This window comes from Quercus lobata, chromosome 7 (genome assembly GCF_001633185.2).
Source record: "Quercus lobata isolate SW786 chromosome 7, ValleyOak3.0 Primary Assembly, whole genome shotgun sequence".
NCBI classification, from domain to species: domain Eukaryota; kingdom Viridiplantae; phylum Streptophyta; class Magnoliopsida; order Fagales; family Fagaceae; genus Quercus; species Quercus lobata.
The window spans coordinates 30460623-30478759 of record NC_044910.1 but is presented as its reverse complement, the minus strand read 5'-3'; the positions used below and the strand labels follow the sequence as shown (position 1 = coordinate 30478759).

The following is an 18137-nucleotide window of genomic DNA, read 5'->3' as shown; positions in this document are numbered from 1 at the left end:
CGAAGCTCTTTCATGTTTTATACTGTCATAAGAATTGTAAAAAGATCTGTGCTTAAGTTATCCAATGCTTTTCTCAACACGCCTATGTAATTGATGAGCATCGTTATAACTTATAATTGTTTTATAGGAGCATGTTGTGGACTTGAATTGTCCTTAATAATGAACTGTGGTATATTGATGACTTACATTGTCAATCACATAATCACAATGATGCCAAACATCATAGTTTTATTCATACACACACGTCAAACCATTGCAATGCGATCTTTCACTTGTCACATTACACGTAAGAGAAGAAGAGAAAAAAAAAAAAAAAACACGTTAAAGAAGACATACTACATCCACACCGACTCCAAAAACCCAAACAATTTTAAAAACCAAATATGAAAACCACAAAAATTCAATCCCTGTCTATTCGTACAGATGAGTGACGTTCCACTGCACAAACCATGACAACTAATAGGAAACACAGAGATGACAGATTAAGACTAGAACATAACCAAATTATTACTATAAATCATCCAAACAAACCATCGGTCTTTAGAGGAAACGGAAGATATGACAGACTGAGAATTGTAACCCATTTGCTGAGTTCAAACTCCATTACCTTTAATTAGAAAAATAAAATAAAATAAAAAATGAACCCATTAGATTCACGCACAAACTCCTTTAATAGTTCACATAGGAAAGGAGGGCGTCGGGCATTGTCAAGAAAAGTTGTTTATCTCCTCACCCCCTTTGTGAAAAGAGAAAGAGAACATGAGGTGAGGCCATGATACGGCAGTTTAGACAAAAAACATTATATTTTCCAGGTCTGCATGCAACTTGAAGAAATTTGGATCAGGTGATGCTGCTGAAAACAGAGATGATGATGTTGATGATGAAGAAGAGGATGTTGCTGATGCTGGAGATTGCCCTTCCACCACTGCCTCATAGTATAGTCGCCCTCTATAGGCAACAAGGTCTGCATAGTACACCGGTGGGACCAGTGATACAGGTTTAGTGCACCGAGCAAAGGTGAAGCACATGTGGTATATGAGCTTCTGCAATTCATCAGAAGTAAATCCATACTCGTCCCAGAGGACATAGTAGTGTGTGGGCTTGCTTGTCCCAAGGCTTCCATAGTGGCTACAAAGATAGAAATCAAACTCAAATGGGTGAACAATTGTTGTGTCCACAACTGTGCCAGGAGACACATTGCCAGTGGAACCCCCATCCCTCTCGTTCTCCAGAAATAGACGAGTCTGGTGTCGTTTTTGGGCTACAATAAGTGTGATGGCTGGGGAGTACTTGATTTTTTGCAGTGCCATCTTCAGATCTAGCAACTCCTCATTGAGAACCATTTCAAATTGGCCCTCACTTACTCCATCACGAAAGACCACAATATGGTCTGGCAAGACATTATTTAGCTGAGCATATGATTGAACAAGCTCCAAACACATATTTCCAAAATCCACAATCCTCTCCTTCCGATGGAGTTGTGGGTAGACACGTGCTGCATAGCGATTTGCGGCAGGCCAGTTCATGGTAGCAACAACAGCCGCAATGGATGGACTTGTAAGATTCCTAGCACCGGGATGATTAACATCAGCCCCCACGAACATTACATGGCCTTTGCCTCCAAAATGGGGGAGTGGGTCATTAAGCTCTACATTGCTGCCTCCAAGCTTGGCATTCATCTTGGTAGCAAGATTTGCAAAATACTGGTCATTCGCTCTGCAGGTGGACAGACAACACTGCGTCACTATACCAACCTTGGTCTCAGAGATCCACTTCAAATTTTTGTAACCAGGATCCCTCCTAGACATCACACAAAGAAGAATTTGTAAATGGCCTTTACCTTCCTTATAAGCCTCTTCGCTAACACTTTCAAGTAGTTCAAGCAACACATCAACCCTTGAGAGTTTATTCATTGAAGTGCACTTATATACGAGAGGCTCCTCCATGTGGATCCCAAGGTTTATGCACCGATTGATAAGCTTTGGAATGAAAAAATCAGGATTCAGCCTCGATTTATAATCACTAGAGCTGAAGTCAATAACACCCCATCGGTCAATTCTTTTGCCTTCCACGACTGATTTTTCAACAAGATTCCACTGGCATTTCTCTCTGTCAACTGTTACCTTCATCACTTTGCCATTCTGAGCACCTAGCTTCAACACAGGTGGCCCAAGAACACGTCCTCTAACTCTTGTCATGCTTGTGTTTACTTCCATTCCAAAATTTTGAGCCATTCCTCCACTGCCAAAGGAACATAACAAATCTAACAATATTAAATAAATAAATAAAATCATCACAGCATTATTCAAACTGCATCAAGCGATTTGATGCAATCAATTAATGTAAGGAAATCCATGTCAACTAATGAATCCTGAATCTTAAAATCGTAAGATATTGAATATAAAACAGTTTTTTTTATAAGCCAGCACTCGGCCAAATGTCTCAAGCTCTTCTATTTTCATCTATCAGAAGATCAGCAAGATATAGGAGATACAAGGTTTATCTGTCCCACATTATTAGTCCAGATATAGCAGGTTACTTTTGTAAATGATCCATTTAGCTCTACATTACTCACACTTCAATCATCACACATGCCTATCATAGTTGGAGTAGTGATTGAATCAATGTCAAAAAGAAAATAATAATGATGCTCAAGTCACTGCTTAGTAATAATTAAAGGTGGCAGCATGAGTTCATAGTAAAAAACACAATCTTAATTTTTTTTTATCAGCAAATTATGCATGCTTGATGTATGTGGCAGGCTTTGACTCATGACCTCATCCTTTACTCACATTTGTGAGACGTGGAAGTGACGTTTGAGTAGATAAGTTTTGTTGTATTAGATGCCCATGTTCATCAATTGAAGGTTAGCAGTGATAAGTTTTTATCGGTTTTCTACTTTAGTCTCTACTTGTTTTTTGCTGCATCATTATTGGCAATTTAGTTCTGGGAAGAATCTGATACTGGACTATTTGCGTTTTAAATTAAGATATCAAATGCCTATAAAAAACTTAGTGAAGAGTTAAGTAGCTTGAGAAGTTGAGGAAAGAGAAGAGCCTAAGAAAAGGAGGAAATAGATTCTTGAAAAGCATTGATAAAGCTTCAAGATATAAGTGTAATTGACTAAATTTTTTGTAATACTTATTAAACCAAATGTAATAGCACATTATGATGATTGAAATATATTAATTTATAATATTTGTTTGTTTATCATTTATAAGGATCTTATATATAAAATTTTGTTTGTTTCTCATTTATAAGGATCTTATATATAAAATTTTGGAAGGTTTTTCATGAGAAATGTTTAAACTACAATTCTCATCTTATATTAGAGCCAATTCAGCTTTCAAATAGTTGAAATTTAGAGAAATATTTAAACCTAACATGTTAACATACAATCTAAAAGTTTTCCGCCCATTGCACGGGTTAGGGATTAATTACAACATAAAAGCCAAGTGCACAATCTGTGAAGTTTTAGCCCTTCTTATGGCTAAACTATGGCAAATAGTAGGCTACTAACAATTTTCTCTATTCTCCAAATGAAAAAAGTGCAAAATTTATATCATTTTAGCATTTATTAAGTGTAAACATAGTGAAACAAACACCTACTAATACTGATGTCACTCATGCACCCTAATTTGTTGTTTAAATGCATCAACATATAAAGCAACAATGGAAGCTCCATGCTAATTACATGCTATCAAAATTAAAAGAATGAAGTTTGAATGCACATACCCACAAGGTCCATTTTCTGAGTGTACCATGCTGCGTATCTCTCTCTCCCTAACCCTTGGTGGTACTAGTGATAAGTTCTTCAACATGATACCCGCATTTCTATCCAAATGCTCCTTTGGATACCTTTGCCCCTCAACTAAGACACAGAACTCCATTGGTACAGCATTTTTTTTATTGGCTTTTCCTAAATCCAAGCAGGGAATATCCTTGTACATGATATCAATGCCATATTTCTCCCTGAAATAGTCAACAATTCTAACTCGCCTAGGTGGATTCTGGCTTTCTGGGTCTTCTTCAATGAATGATACTTCTCGTGTATTCTCCCTCGTTAACCCCCGAATTACGTACTTTTGTTTGGTTTTCCGGTGAGTCACGGTAACTTTTAGTCCCCCCAATGCATCCTCTACATCTCTCCAGAACCTTCGGAAATTATCTATTTTAAAGTTTGGAATATGCTCCCTGAGGAAATCAAGAACTGACATTTTCTGCCGAAATGCCAGAACTGAGTAGTCCAGACACATTGCTAGACCCTGGGATGTGGACTTTAGGCTATGTTGAAATCCTCTAGATGCTGTGATGCCCCACCCAAGATCATCTCCTTCCCTAGGTTCTCTAGGGAAAAAACTCCGCCCAAAAGGGATCATGTGCCTAGATGGATTCTCCTTCATTACAACATCCATTCCTTGTAATACATCTCGGGGGATTGACAAGAGCTGCCCATTTAAGTAATCCTTCAACTTGCCAAACTTAAGCTCATTCACATGATTTATGGTAACTACATATGAACCACCCTTCATGTCTTCTCCCATAGGGACTTCCACATCAATTTTTCCAGTGGGCAATGGTACGGCGCTGAATATGTTCTTCTCACCATCATATACAGTCCTTGACAAGGGAAATTGTGCAGGATCATCAGAAGATAATTTGTTTCTAATTACTGAAAGAACAGATTTTGATATTTTCACAGGTCGACCATTCTTGGGGGGCACTGCAGGTTTGACATCAACATCATAGTGCATTATAATAGTATTTGGGTTGAATTTGACAGGAAAATGATTGACACGAAGTCCAACAGTCCGTATAGCAAGCACGCCACCTTTATCAGGTCGTTTTACAGGGACAATCTTGTCTGAATCTTCTGAAATTTCTTTTAATTTCAATTTTTCAACAACAAGATCTGTAGAGGGGGGAAAATATTGTTAATCACTGTGGCTGCTAAAAAAATATTGAATTCAAATTGCTCTGTTTTCTGCAATAGAAAGCATTTCTGTTGGCACATGAGATCAAGAAATTGACCATATACAGAAGAAGACTGTACAATTTTCTTTCTTTTCTGAAGGAGGAAGGAGGGGGGGGGGGGTGCTTAAGCCCCACGCATCAAAACCTCTCTAAGAGAGAGAGCAATAACAACAATAGAAACAGCTCTCTCCAAAATAGATCACGCACTAGAGCAAAGCATAGGCTGCCTCAGACAAATAAACACAGACATGCTTAACAAAGGTCCACATAGCTGCAAGTGACGGTATGGCAAATGGTCCAACAAAAGATGAAGGCAATGATGGCAAGGAATAATAATAATGTAATTAAGCTGACTTTTTAACTTAATTTTTTTTTAGCACAGCATGCAGATCAATATGGGAAAAGACAACATCTTTCCATTAATGATCTTTTCAGTGAAGTTGAGAACAGTTGAAAGAGTCTAACCATAATGCACGTTTCTATCACTCGAATAGTTTCCTTCTAAGTTTAGAAAAGCTTCTAAAGTACTCAAATTCAAGAAAAAAAAAATCATAAAGACAAGGAATCTGTAGAAATTTGAATATTTATAATAACTATAATAGTAAACTTTAAAAAATAATAATAGGAGTAATAGTAGAACCATAAACAGTAGACTGCACTACACATTTTCACCATAAATCCAATCTAAATATGATTATAACTTCTCGGCTTTTAAAGGAAGTAAACCTTAAGGAATTATGGTCAATGTGAATCATCGATATATTAAACTAAGTATAAGAAATAAATTAACCAAGGTGACCATTTTTACAAATGTAATATCATATTGATAAATGATAATTCAGTAAGGCAAACAAAAAAGGTCTATGAACCCCAAAACCCAATACACAATCATACACTTCATGGAACTTTTTCCTCATATGACACTTTAAATAATAATTCATAACTTCCAGATAAAACATCAATGTAATACACTGACAAGGACAGCACATCCAGTACACTGATAAAATAGTTAGGAAAATGCTAAAGCTTTTATTTTTCTTTAAAAAAAATTACAAACTAAAGTGTGAAGGAATGAAATTGGTGTTTTAATTACTTTTTTTGTTTTGTTATTATATGTTTAAATGTTGACAAGTAAGTAAAATTTGTATTATTGGTATCATCATCACTCTCATATTAGTAACACACCAATATTGTGAAACACCCATTACTATATTATATACTTTGCTTATCTTCAAGGGCATCGCCTCCTAATAGAATTTGATTCTAGAAAAAAAAATTCTTTGCTACAGAGAAACAACTTTAGCACCATAATTTTCCAAAATGGTTTTCCCAAATTTATTCGCACCAAAAAAAAAAAAAAAAAGAAAGAAAAGAAAAGAAAAGAAAAGCAGAAAAGAGAAGAAACCCAGATCTAATACCAGCGACAGGAGGAGGAGGCTGAGGCTGAGGCTGAGGCTGAGGCTGAGGTTGAGGCCGAGGCTGAGAAGGAATAGATGGGGCAGCGCGTCCCACTTCCACCCACTTATTATCACCCTGGCCTCTCACTACTCTTCCTCCACTACTAGCACTACCACTACCACTAGCACCACCAACCTTGCTGGCCCAGCTCGACCCCTCAGACGTGGGACCCACCCATTGACTCCCCGGAGGACCACCACCACCAACACCCACATGTGGCGGTGGCTGTGGCTGTGGCTGTGGCTGTGGTTGTCTTGGTTGTGGTGATTGTTGTTGTTGTTGTTGTTGTTCCGACCACACCTGAGTTGCACCATGCCAAGGAGGACCCCTCCCTCCTCTTCTACCAGCTCCTTCTCCAGCAGCACTTCCCCTAGCACCACCTCTTCCACCTCTATCTCCTCCGCCTCTACCTCTTCCTCTTTCCCTTCCTCTTCCTCTTCCTCTGTACCAACCACCACCACCAGCTTCTCTTTCCATTGGATCTCGGGAGCGAACTTCGGACTCAAAAACTCGCTTCGCTTACCCCACTCACTAAACAATCACAACCAAACAAGACTGCTTTGATTTTGATTTTGATTTAGAGGTTTCCTCTCCTTTTAACAAAAGAGAAGTGAAATGAAATGAGTCTATGCGTTTAAGACTGCAGTCTATTATAATAATTAAAATTGAGAAAAAGACGGAATTACCATTTTGGCATTTGCTTCGTAGCAAGGGAAAAGACATTTTGGATTCCAAAATTTCAAACTACAACTGTTTTGTTTACTTAACGCGTGCGCGTGGTCAAAAGGTGAAAGACAAAAGGACACGAAAGAGATATTTGAAATAGATAAAGAAAAAGAGGAGTTGGAGTTGGAGTCGGTGGGGGAAATCCAGAGTTCTAATTCTAGGAATTTCCAGAAGCTTCGTTGTAACCGATGAATATGGGGCGGAAAGTTGGAGGTGCTAACAATAACATTTGTCACAACATGTCTCTGTGGGACCCACACCCCACACCTGCTGCCTATCTTTTCCCTTTTCTTTCTTTTCTTTTCCTTCCACCAGAGGCGCGTATTAAATGCTTTCATTTTTAACATTAGGTAACATTTTGAGACATCATCTCTGTTCATGTTTTTTTTTTTGGGGGGAGAAAAATCTCTATTCATAGTTGATAGTTCACACTCTTTTAGCTTACTTTTTAGTTTTCTATTCTTTCCTCCTCCTTTTTTTCACCCCTATTCTAGCATGCAAAGTAACCCTTTCTCATTTTCTTTAAAAAAAAAATACAAAATTATCTTGAAAAGCAAACAACATTAAAATCAAAACAAAACCAAAGCGAAAAATCAGCATTAATCTAGCATGGTTAAACAAAAACGAGCATCACAACCATCCCCATCTACTCAAAACCAAACCTTTCATAGTACGCTCTCAACAACTTTCAAGCCACATGAAAATGTGTTAGGAGCATTTTAATATTAATTTAATTAAAATGAATAATATGACAATATAAATGTAAAGGTATGTGAGTTAATATAGAAAATAAGGGGTTAGTGGAATGTTTAATCCCACATTAAAAATGAGAGAGACTCTTTTATTCTTTTTAATTGTGGTGATTAATAGGATGATATGTATTGGAGCAAATGTTGAGCTAGATATATTCATAATTATTTCTATATTCATTAATGAGTAAATGACACTTTTATTATGGAAAACTGAAGAGTCATTCACTCATTTAATGGATTAGCTGTTAGGCCTCTGAACTCCTTATCTCATCCATTTAATTGTGTAATTCCAAGCCATCAAATTTATGTACATCAATTAATCTTGTAACACCTACTACATCATAATTATGGACATAATTAATCTGATTAATTTGGGTAATAATTTCATGAGGCCTATTGAGCCTATAAATAGACTCATTAATTTGGGCTTGAACATTTTGTGTAGATGTTATTCTAGTCATGCGACAATTGTTGGGCAGTTATATTCAAGGAGAAATAAGTTAGAGAAGGTCTGCATTGGTTACAAAATTTAGTCAACAAAGGGCTTGAATCTCTTTAAAGAGAACAAGTGTCGTGCCTCAATCCAAATAATGTTATGTAATTTTTTTTATCTTCAAAATAATAATATTCAGAGGTATTATTTAATTTCTATTTGTATTATTTCCATTATTATTGTGTTTGCACCAACAAAATGTGCGCACTCTTAACCTCTTACCATTATCACAACAATATATCTAACATTATTTACTTAGCCTTTACTAATCCCAGCAATTCATCTTCAAGCTTCAGCCCCTTAAAGCATTCACATTGGTGTTGTTAAATCACTAAAAATTTTATTTTAGCATCTCAAATAGCAAAAATCTGTCTTATCTAAAAAAATTTGTCAATCTACTACAGTAAATTGCTACTAATAGTAGATACTATAGCATATTGCTAAAACTTAAAATAAATTTTTTATTCAACTGTTCAACCTCTCTCTCTCTCTCTCTCTCTCTCTCTCTCTCTCTCTCTCTCTCTCTTATTTTAATAAAACAATCATCTCTCCTTTCTTCGCTCTTGAATCTGTCCCTCTCATTTGATGATTTGAGTTGAGCTGTGTCGTGACCATGCTGAACCTAATTGGGGTGGGGTGGAACTCACGAGTCAAAGGATATATAGACCATGAGTGACTTGTTCGAATTGGATGACTTATTCAAATTGGCCCGTAGATAAATCAATCCAAATGAGGACATGACTAGGTGTGGGGATCGGAAAAGGAGGAAGTCAAGAGTGAATTTGAGTCATCTGTTGTGGTTGACTAGTTGTTGTGGCTAGTGGTTTTAGTGGTTGGTTGTGCGATTGGTGATTTGCTTGTATGATTGGTGTGTGTGGGTATTCTATGGTAGTGGGTATGGATGTTTGGCAATAAGAATTGTTGTTTGGTTATGGGAATGGGTGTTCCATGGTTGTGGGTATGGTGTTTATGGGGATTCTTTTTTTAATCAGTTGAAATTATTTATATTATTTTAATGGGTTTGTATGCTAAAATAGAAAATTAAATGTAAAGTGTATTGTTAATCGATATATTAAAATAGATCAAATAGCTTTTGAAAATACTAAATGCTAAAAAAATTTTAGCACACCAAATATAAATGCTCTTAAACTTTTCTTTCATTGTATACAATTTAGTCCTTGATGATGCCAAAAATCACTAGTAAGCTACACGATCCTCGCGTGCTCGAAACGACACCTGCACAAAAAAAGAAGAAGAGAAGACCTTATAGAGAGCACCAATGTGGTTCCGGCCAAATACCCTCCGAAGGTCAAATTAGAGAACTTTCGCAACTCCAGAATGCTAGAGTTAGGGTAAAATTATGCGTAACTTAGTTTATGAGGGTTTTGGGGGTTTTTATAGTAGCATAGGGTTGACACTAGTTCCTTGGCTAAGAAGATATTTCTTTGTGGGAGAGATTCTCTTTAATTTGCGTATTTTGCGAAATCCTTTCCTTATAGGAGTCTTCTTGATTAGGGTTTATCGTGGGGTGCAAGGTATATTCATACGTGGAGCCCAAGTAAAAGACATGTTGGACCGTTAAGTATTCCTTTCACCCCCGTCAGCTTCATCCCATCAATTACTTATTTCGTCTATGCTTTCTGGTCATCTCGTCCATGCATAGATGATCTTGAAGTGCACTCGTCAACCTTAAGATGAACCGTTAGCTTTGTGGAGTCATTTATGGGTACATTAAAGTCGTTAGATACAACAAGTCTGTCCCCTTAGCTTAGACTTCAAGAATTACCCTTATCAGCTGTCCTCTACTCCATAACCCCGTCAGTTCTAGCTAACGGGTTGTGAAGTTTGATTTGTAGCTATTATTATTATTATTATTATATATACATTTTTCGAGAAACAAGACATTTATTGATTGATTTCTAGAGTAGCCATTATTAAATGCTTGAACACATGGTTGAAACGGATTGGCCTCGTTTCTGAACGAGGGTGTCACTTCATCTTCTGTGCGTCATTCATCCTATATATATATCTCACTTCCTTCCTCATTTCTCCTATTTCATCGCTGTTGATCTTCAGAGAGAGAGTTAGTCACTTTGAGAACTTCGCTTCTGTCATCTTGTTGACTTTGTTGCTTTTGTTACCATTCTTTTCTCAGGCTATCATCTCTCAAGGAACCGTCTACTTGGTAAGTCATCTTTTCTCTTATTTCCTTTTGTCTTTCATCTTTGTTTTCCTAGTTAATCGTTTAACTCTTTTAGAGAGGCCATCAACTTAGGTTCTTAGAATACCTCTGTTGCTTGTAGGTAGATAGATGTCTAGAGAAGCGATGAGTGAGCAATCGTTAGTTCGTGAGAGAGCGGGCTATGATGAGGTCTTCCAATCAGGTCATGAGCTCGAGGAGGGCCTTTCCTGGTCGTCAGAGAGGGAAGTGTCAGCCCACTCTCCTAACGAGGGAGTGGAAAGTTGTGATGTAGAAGAAGGTGAAGAAGATGAGGTAAATGAGGGTAAGGATGAAGGTGATGAGGGAGAAGAGAAGGGAAAGGATGATGGGGATGAGGGCAAGGTTGACGAGAGAACCCTCGAAGGTGAAAGCTCAAGAAGCCCTAGAGATGGGCATACCCATCCATTTATCCTCCCCAAAATGTGGACCGTCAATGACTTTAAACCAACGATGGAGGCCAACATCTTCAAGAATTTAAGGGATCATTGCCAAATCCCTGATCACATCCCAATCTGTCTCCTTGGAAAATTCGAGAAGTGCTACTCGGGGAAGACTGTGGATGTTTGCATGTATGATGCCATGTTCGCAGCAGGACTAAGATTGCCACTAATAGCATTACACCATCAGTTGCTAATTTTCTTGGATTATCTGTCAGCTAGATTACTCCAAATGCTTGGAGCATCTTTATAGGAGTTGAGATTTTATGGGGTCGTCTAAGTGGTGGGAACCGTCAGCTTTCGTTGGACGAGTTCTTTTACTACTATCGACCTCAGCACATCGTCTCGTCCCAAGGAATATACCACTTCGCTACACAGAAGAAAGTGTTAAGGTTGGTGTTCGACATGCCGGACTACAAGGTTAACATGCTGACCTTGTACTTCCAGCCAATAAAAGCACGCCAGCACATAACAAGTTGCATACCTCAGCAGGCTCTCCTAACATCTGTTAGACGCCGTAAGTCTGTGCACATTGAAATTTCAAATTTAATTTATTTAAACAAATTCAGACGCCCATAAAGAAAAGAAGCTCCATGAACGGCAGTCATCAAGCACCATGAACGGCATCTTAAGCACCATGATCTGTTCCACTCTCCCTCTCTCATCTCCGTCAAGGGAGTCTTGCACTTCTACAAGGACAAGAAGCGCCACATCATCACCACCCAGATTGAGCACAAGTGCATCCTCGATTCCTGCCGTCACCTCTAGCAAGAGGGCTTTGAAGTCACCTACTTGCCGGTGAAGTCCGATAGGATCATCGACTTGGATCAGCTTCGATCCACTATTCGGCCCGATACGGGCTTGTTTCGGTTATGGCGGTTAATAACGAGATCGGAGTGATTCAACCGATGGAGGAAGTCGGCAAAATTTGCAAGGAATTTAATGTTCCGTTTCATACCGATGCTGCCCAAGTGTGGTCCGGCTTCTTTTCCAAGTCCTAAGTCTCAACAACATCTTGCCCTGTGGTCCAACTCAAGACCTCTCCAGACTCTTTCTCTATGCGTTTTTCCTTCATCTAATTCATAGCTATAGGCCCCATTGGTAAGTGCAATTTTTTTTTTTTTTTTTTTAAATTTGTAGAAATCTCATATATACATTACAAGAAAATCATTATTAATGATTTGAATTGCATATCTTTGTGATTGAATATACTGTTTGGGGTTTAGGTTGTAATGTGATTTGGATTTGCAATTTTTTCCCTTTTGGGTCTTGCGGTTACTGTTTTGTTTTGATATGTACTTGTACATGTAATGTGAGTTGTTTCTTAGGCACAATGAGCTAGCTCTTGGTCACTTGATACCACAATTTAGATAGATCTCATTACCCGCACCCTTGCTGTACAGACCTTGTCCAACTTTCTAAGACAGACCAATAAACACATAAATATGTTGGATTGTAAAATTTTTAGTTTCTTTGAGTGAAGTATTTGCTGGTTTTCACAACTTGGGCTCATTCTTTTTGTACTCCAATTGTTTGATAAAATGCTCCAATGAAATTTTTTTGTTTTTCATTTTATAGAATTTGGGTATAGACCTTTCATAAAACTTGTTTATTTCCATGAGAAAAGCTTAGTTTAATCATCAAGGCTCATTCTTGGACATGTTATTGTTATCATGTAATCTCTTGAGTCATAAACATGTAACTTTGATTCGTAAGTCATTTTAGTTTCTAGATCTAAGGTGCAATTTTACGTGCACCGATCAAGATTAGTGCTATGATCATGCTTTTTGTTTCTCCATTAGATGATACAGCATCTTGCAACATAGTTTGAGTGGAAAGATGTGTGGTGAGGACAACACATGGTACTTAGATTGATTTTGTTTTTTTCTTTTAGGCTTATTTTGATGTTAAAGAGGTGGTAAATATATGATTGGTGGCTTGTTATTATTGTATTTCAAAGTGTTCTTTATATATTTATGGATGTGGTCTTTTCGCCCATCCACAATTATTGCCACTTGGATGTGAGGGCCATTTAGTTAACCTCTCTTATGTTGCCTAGCATTTGATTTTGCAGCAGCTAGAAGCTTCAATGGATTTTAGAGCTTCAGTGGATTTTAGAGCTATGATACCAAAAAAACTTGCATAACAAAGAGATATCATACCAAGAAAATGATGGGGCATGTTGTATAACATGAGCCATAAGAGCTTGAAGTAATCAAGCTAAGAGCCACTGGAGCTTACAAACAAAAAATTGCAGATTTTGGATGGAATGTATAGTTAAGAAGCAAGAGATACATCAAATGTGAAACTATCATACTATTATAGCCTTGTAGTCAAAGTGTATTTCAATAAGACTTTTGTTACTATGGCCCTATAATCAAAGTGTACATTTAAATAAATTTTGTTCATTTTCGAATCAAATTCCTTTCTTGTCTCCTTTTCTTTTAGATCAAATTTTGATTGTAATGAAAACATCAAAATTGTTCAACTTTGCAAAGGTGTAATCTTTTTTGTTTTTTTTGGAATGAATACAATAGAAGTTATTGATTGACAAATATAATCTAGTATTGATTGACAAATGTAATCAAGTATATGTTGTAAAAGGAAATATGGAGCATTCTACATCTAGATTTCTACACTATCTCTACTGTGAGGGGTACATCTTTGCTAACACATAAGCACTTGTATTGCCTTTTTTGGGTACAAGTTCAAACTCAACACTACAACATAACTTTGCCCCATCTTTGACATCCTGTAATAGATGACCAAGCTAGAGGTATTGAATTTGGTTGAGTAGATTTGAATACATAGGTAGCCAAGTACGTTCAATGTTAAAATCCTATAAGTCAAGTTCTTGATAGCATGAGAGCACCTCCCAAACCCTTGAATAGCTCAGTTATAGCTGGTTCACTCTATTGCTACACACCAAAAGAGTGAAAATAAGCAAAGCACAAAATAACAAACTTGAGCAAGCCAAAATACACAAGAATCAATCCTTGAGAGGACTAAGAATCAATGATGGTAGTTGCATGGGGGAAAAAAAAACTATCTTAGATAAGAGAGGAAACAAGCATTGTTACCCTTAAGAAAAACAAGACAAAGAGAGAAGCACATTGATTATTAGAGTATTCGATTATTAAAAATTAATGTAATGCAACAGTCATTTGATTACTTCTTGCTATAAGGAAAAAACTAAGAAACAGGTGGACAATCTTCTTGCTATAAGAAAGAGGTTGAATAAAATTAAACTCATACACCTAACAAACAACCCAATCCTATTTTCTACATTGTAGAAAGTCTAGGAAATAAGCTATTAATAATTTCTATCTCTAATAATGAATCTATCTCATTCAAAGCCAATAATGACAGCTCCTTCATGTTCAACTTGTTGATCCTCATCCTTAGCCTATTACTCATCCTCATCTTTAGCAAGCCGAGACTTCCACTACTCCAAGCAAGTGTCTTCCAAAATGCAAACACCTTCCAAGCTTTTTACTGGCACCATTGCAATTTCGGGTTCAAAGTAGAGAACAAATGTAATAATAAGTTTTGCTTGTCTTCAACTATAATAAAAAATACCTTATGAACTCTTTTACTTAGTTCACTGAGGCCATTGCCCATGTCTTACTTTTGTAACTTTTCTATGTGGTTGACAACCTAATTTAAAAAAAATAATAATGAATAAAATGTATAAAGTAAGTAATCCTTGAGAGCAAGAAATAAATGACACTATTGATAAAACAAGTATGCCACAAGAATTTCCAAGTTTATCTCTTGGCTATATGTGTAATCTGGTTGCTTTGAATTATAAATCAATGAGCTCATTTGGGAAGTAGATGAATTCTATAAGGAATAAAATATAAGAACGCATTATATCAAAACAAAGCCTTGTACATATAGTTTCACATAGTATCGAATGAATGAATTGTGTTAATTTACTTGACTAAGTTGGGCTACAACATCGGTACCTTGCAACATAGATGTAAATGGTACATTTACATAGCTCATGTCCTAAATAGAAAATAGCTCGTAATTAGGTATCAAGTATATTTTAACATAAAATATATATATATATATATATATATATATATTTATATATATAATGTATGGTCATAATCTGATTGTTATACTTAATACCTGAGAATGCATTGTCCAAGGCAAGTAAGATTGACCATATAAGTTAGCACTTGTAAAGTCTATACAAGAGTAGGGATTAGGTGGTTGACAGAGTGGTGTATTGTATGTGTCACCCAATGAGACATTTGAATGCTTTTCAACTGCTTGTTTTTTTCTTTTTCCTATGAAATTGTACATAAAAAATCACACACAAAATTATAATTTAATATACAAAATATATTTAGTGATGACAAAAATGTTAAATTGTATATTTAGTTTTTAATAAAAAGTTACTCATTTGAAGAAGATGCATCTTTAGATGTGTTTGCCTTGCTCTTCTCAAAGTGCCCTTTAAGTCTAGTATTTCTTAAACCTTTTTATCTCACACATGGGGGATTTAACACTGACACCTCATTTGGCAAGCAAGGCATTTCATCATTTGCATCTACACCAAACATGATCCTTGATAACTCCCTTTCAATTTTTTCATCAAGTTCTAATAGTAATTTTTGGCAAATTCTCTTAAGGCTATCCTCCCCTTGACTTTTAGATATGACTATATTAGCTATTCGCATCATGCTATTACGTCATACTATCTTTGCCTCTTTATCATTACTAAGTGAATGGTTGTCTTGTTTGTAAGTCATCATCCCCTTCTTAGCCTCTTTTGTCCAACTTTTCAAAATGTATTGACTTGGAATTCTAGTTAAATTTTTTATGCTAAAAACCCGCAATGAATGAAAACAAAGTATCCCCAATGACTCAAATTTCTTACAAGAACAAAAAATATTGCTATTGAGATGATCAAACCGGACAATGCATACTCTTTCACTATTTTCTTCTTTGACCTCAAAAACACCAATTTTATCTTGGCAATCAACTTGATCCCAAATCATTGTAAGACTATTAAGAAATTGATTTTCAAATAAATTGAATATCTTACAAGTGTAAACTTGAGCTGCATGACCCAAAATGCCACTCTTCTTAACTGCTTTCTATGGGGCACCTTGCTTGCATCAAAAATCTTCATCCAACTTCGAGGAATGCATACCTGCCAATACATTTTCATATTCAATTACAAACTTAGTGAGGCTAATTGATTTATTTGCTATACTATTCAAAACATGGTTCGTGCTCTCATTCCTTGAGGAAGATTTAAATTCAGCTGTGAAAAAATCCTTAGTGAATGCAGTGCTCCACTTATGTCGAATTTTTTACATCATATTAAGCCAATGATGATTCCAATATCAAATTTTTGTGTCATTTGATCTCATGTCTGTTGAAATTCCAATTCTGAATCACAATATTTTTGACACTTGTTGAACAAGTACATAAACTTTGAGTTAGAGTTTAAGTCTCCTAAGCGGGAAGGAGCATTTTTTGAAATATGTCACAAACATAGCTGATGATGTGTATTTGGAAACACTTCCTCAATGGCATTTGACATAGTTTGATCCTGGTCAGTGAAAATTGTTATAGGCGATAGATTCCCCATTGAGTCTAAGAATGACTTAAACAACCATTTAAATGAATCAGTGGTCTCATCCAAAAGGAATGCACATCCAAACATCACATTTTGCCAATGGTGATTAACACCTACAAATGGAGCACAAATTAAATTATATTTGTTGGTACGTATGTAGTGTCAAATACCACTGCATCTCCAAAACAATCATAATCAACTCTTGATCTCCCATCTCTCCAGAAAAAATTTGTCATTCGATTTTCTTGATCTACTTGAACTGTGTAAAAAAACATGGGATCTTCTGCATGCTTAGACTTAAAATGATTCAATAAGCTTTGAGCATCTCCAGCACTAATCATTGTCATCTTTTGCACATTCACATGATTATAACAATTTCTTTCGGTAAAGCCCACATTTTCACTTCCTCCAACTTCTTTTGTTAGATATGAATAAGCATTCTTTGTACTTATACCTGCATTCACCATGGTATCAATTACATCTGCCTTAGATTTTGAAATACGACGAACAGATCTTAACAAATGCCTCTCTGATTGTAGTGCAAGTTCATGATTATGCTCTAGATTAAATGCACTAACTCTCCAAACGCCATTTTCAACTGTGAAATGAACAAATGCTTTACAACCAGTTCTAGTCTCTAGTCTCTTCGAATATTTCTCTTTACAAAAATCTTCATCTAGTTTAAAACCCTCCTTAGAACATTGAAATTCACGCTTTATGTTCTTCGTCCCATTACAATATCTAGGCTTTCCTTTTCGAATACTAAAACCCATTTGCAATGTATAATCATTATATAAAGCATATGCTTCATCTGCATTATGGACCACTTTATTCAACAAATTTTCATCACTATTTTCTAGCCTTGCTACAAACATGCAATACCCTTCAGTTTCTTCAATATCACCTGGTTTGCAAATAACTACAACAATTTTTATGACAAATATAAATATTAGAAACAAAAATAATAAGGAAATTATAATACATTAATTATATCATGTTTATAATTTTTTTTTTATCGATATGCACCATGTTTACAATTTTGTATGTCTTCTTAAACGCCTATGGTACACTTGATCACAAAACTCTTATGTTTAGGCACAACAATATAACAACAAAGTTTTAATACCAAAATTTTTAATATTTATTTATTTAATTATTTTGTTGAGATTGACTATGATAACAACAACAGTAACAACAAAATTTTATTCTTAAATTTTTTTAGGTTGATCATAGATACTCATTGAAAAAAAAATATTATAATAATAAAAATTAACAATAAATATTGGAAAGAGCAAAAAAAAAAAAAAAATATATATATATATATATATATAGCAATACATTTTTATATAATTTTATTTGAGAGAAAATATATCACCAAAAATAATTAAACATTCTTTCAAAACATAAATTAAATCAAAATAGGACAAAACAAAATTTACCTTTATCACTTTCCAAGTCCATTATTTCAACCATGCTT

The 18137-nt window shown here is 35.8% G+C and overlaps 2 protein-coding genes across 2 annotated transcripts; both read right to left on the bottom strand.

Annotated features, from left to right (window-relative positions):
* Window positions 1–481: 481 nt before the first annotated feature.
* LOC115952861 (protein argonaute 2-like) lies at window positions 482–6909 on the bottom strand. The gene is made up of 3 exons (XM_031070193.1): window positions 6393–6909; window positions 3736–4912; window positions 482–2241 (listed from the first exon to the last, which is right to left on the bottom strand). The coding sequence occupies exons 1-3, from the start codon at window positions 6907–6909 to the stop codon at window positions 786–788; spliced, it is 3150 nt and encodes a 1049-aa protein (XP_030926053.1). The 3' UTR covers window positions 482–785.
* A 9882-nt stretch (window positions 6910–16791) lies between these two features.
* On the bottom strand, window positions 16792–18121 carry LOC115951890 (protein FAR1-RELATED SEQUENCE 5-like). The gene is made up of 2 exons (XM_031069016.1): window positions 18100–18121; window positions 16792–17579 (listed from the first exon to the last, which is right to left on the bottom strand). Exons 1-2 carry the CDS (start codon window positions 18119–18121, stop codon window positions 16792–16794), a joined length of 810 nt encoding a protein of 269 aa, XP_030924876.1.
* Between the last annotated feature and the right edge of the window lie 16 nt (window positions 18122–18137).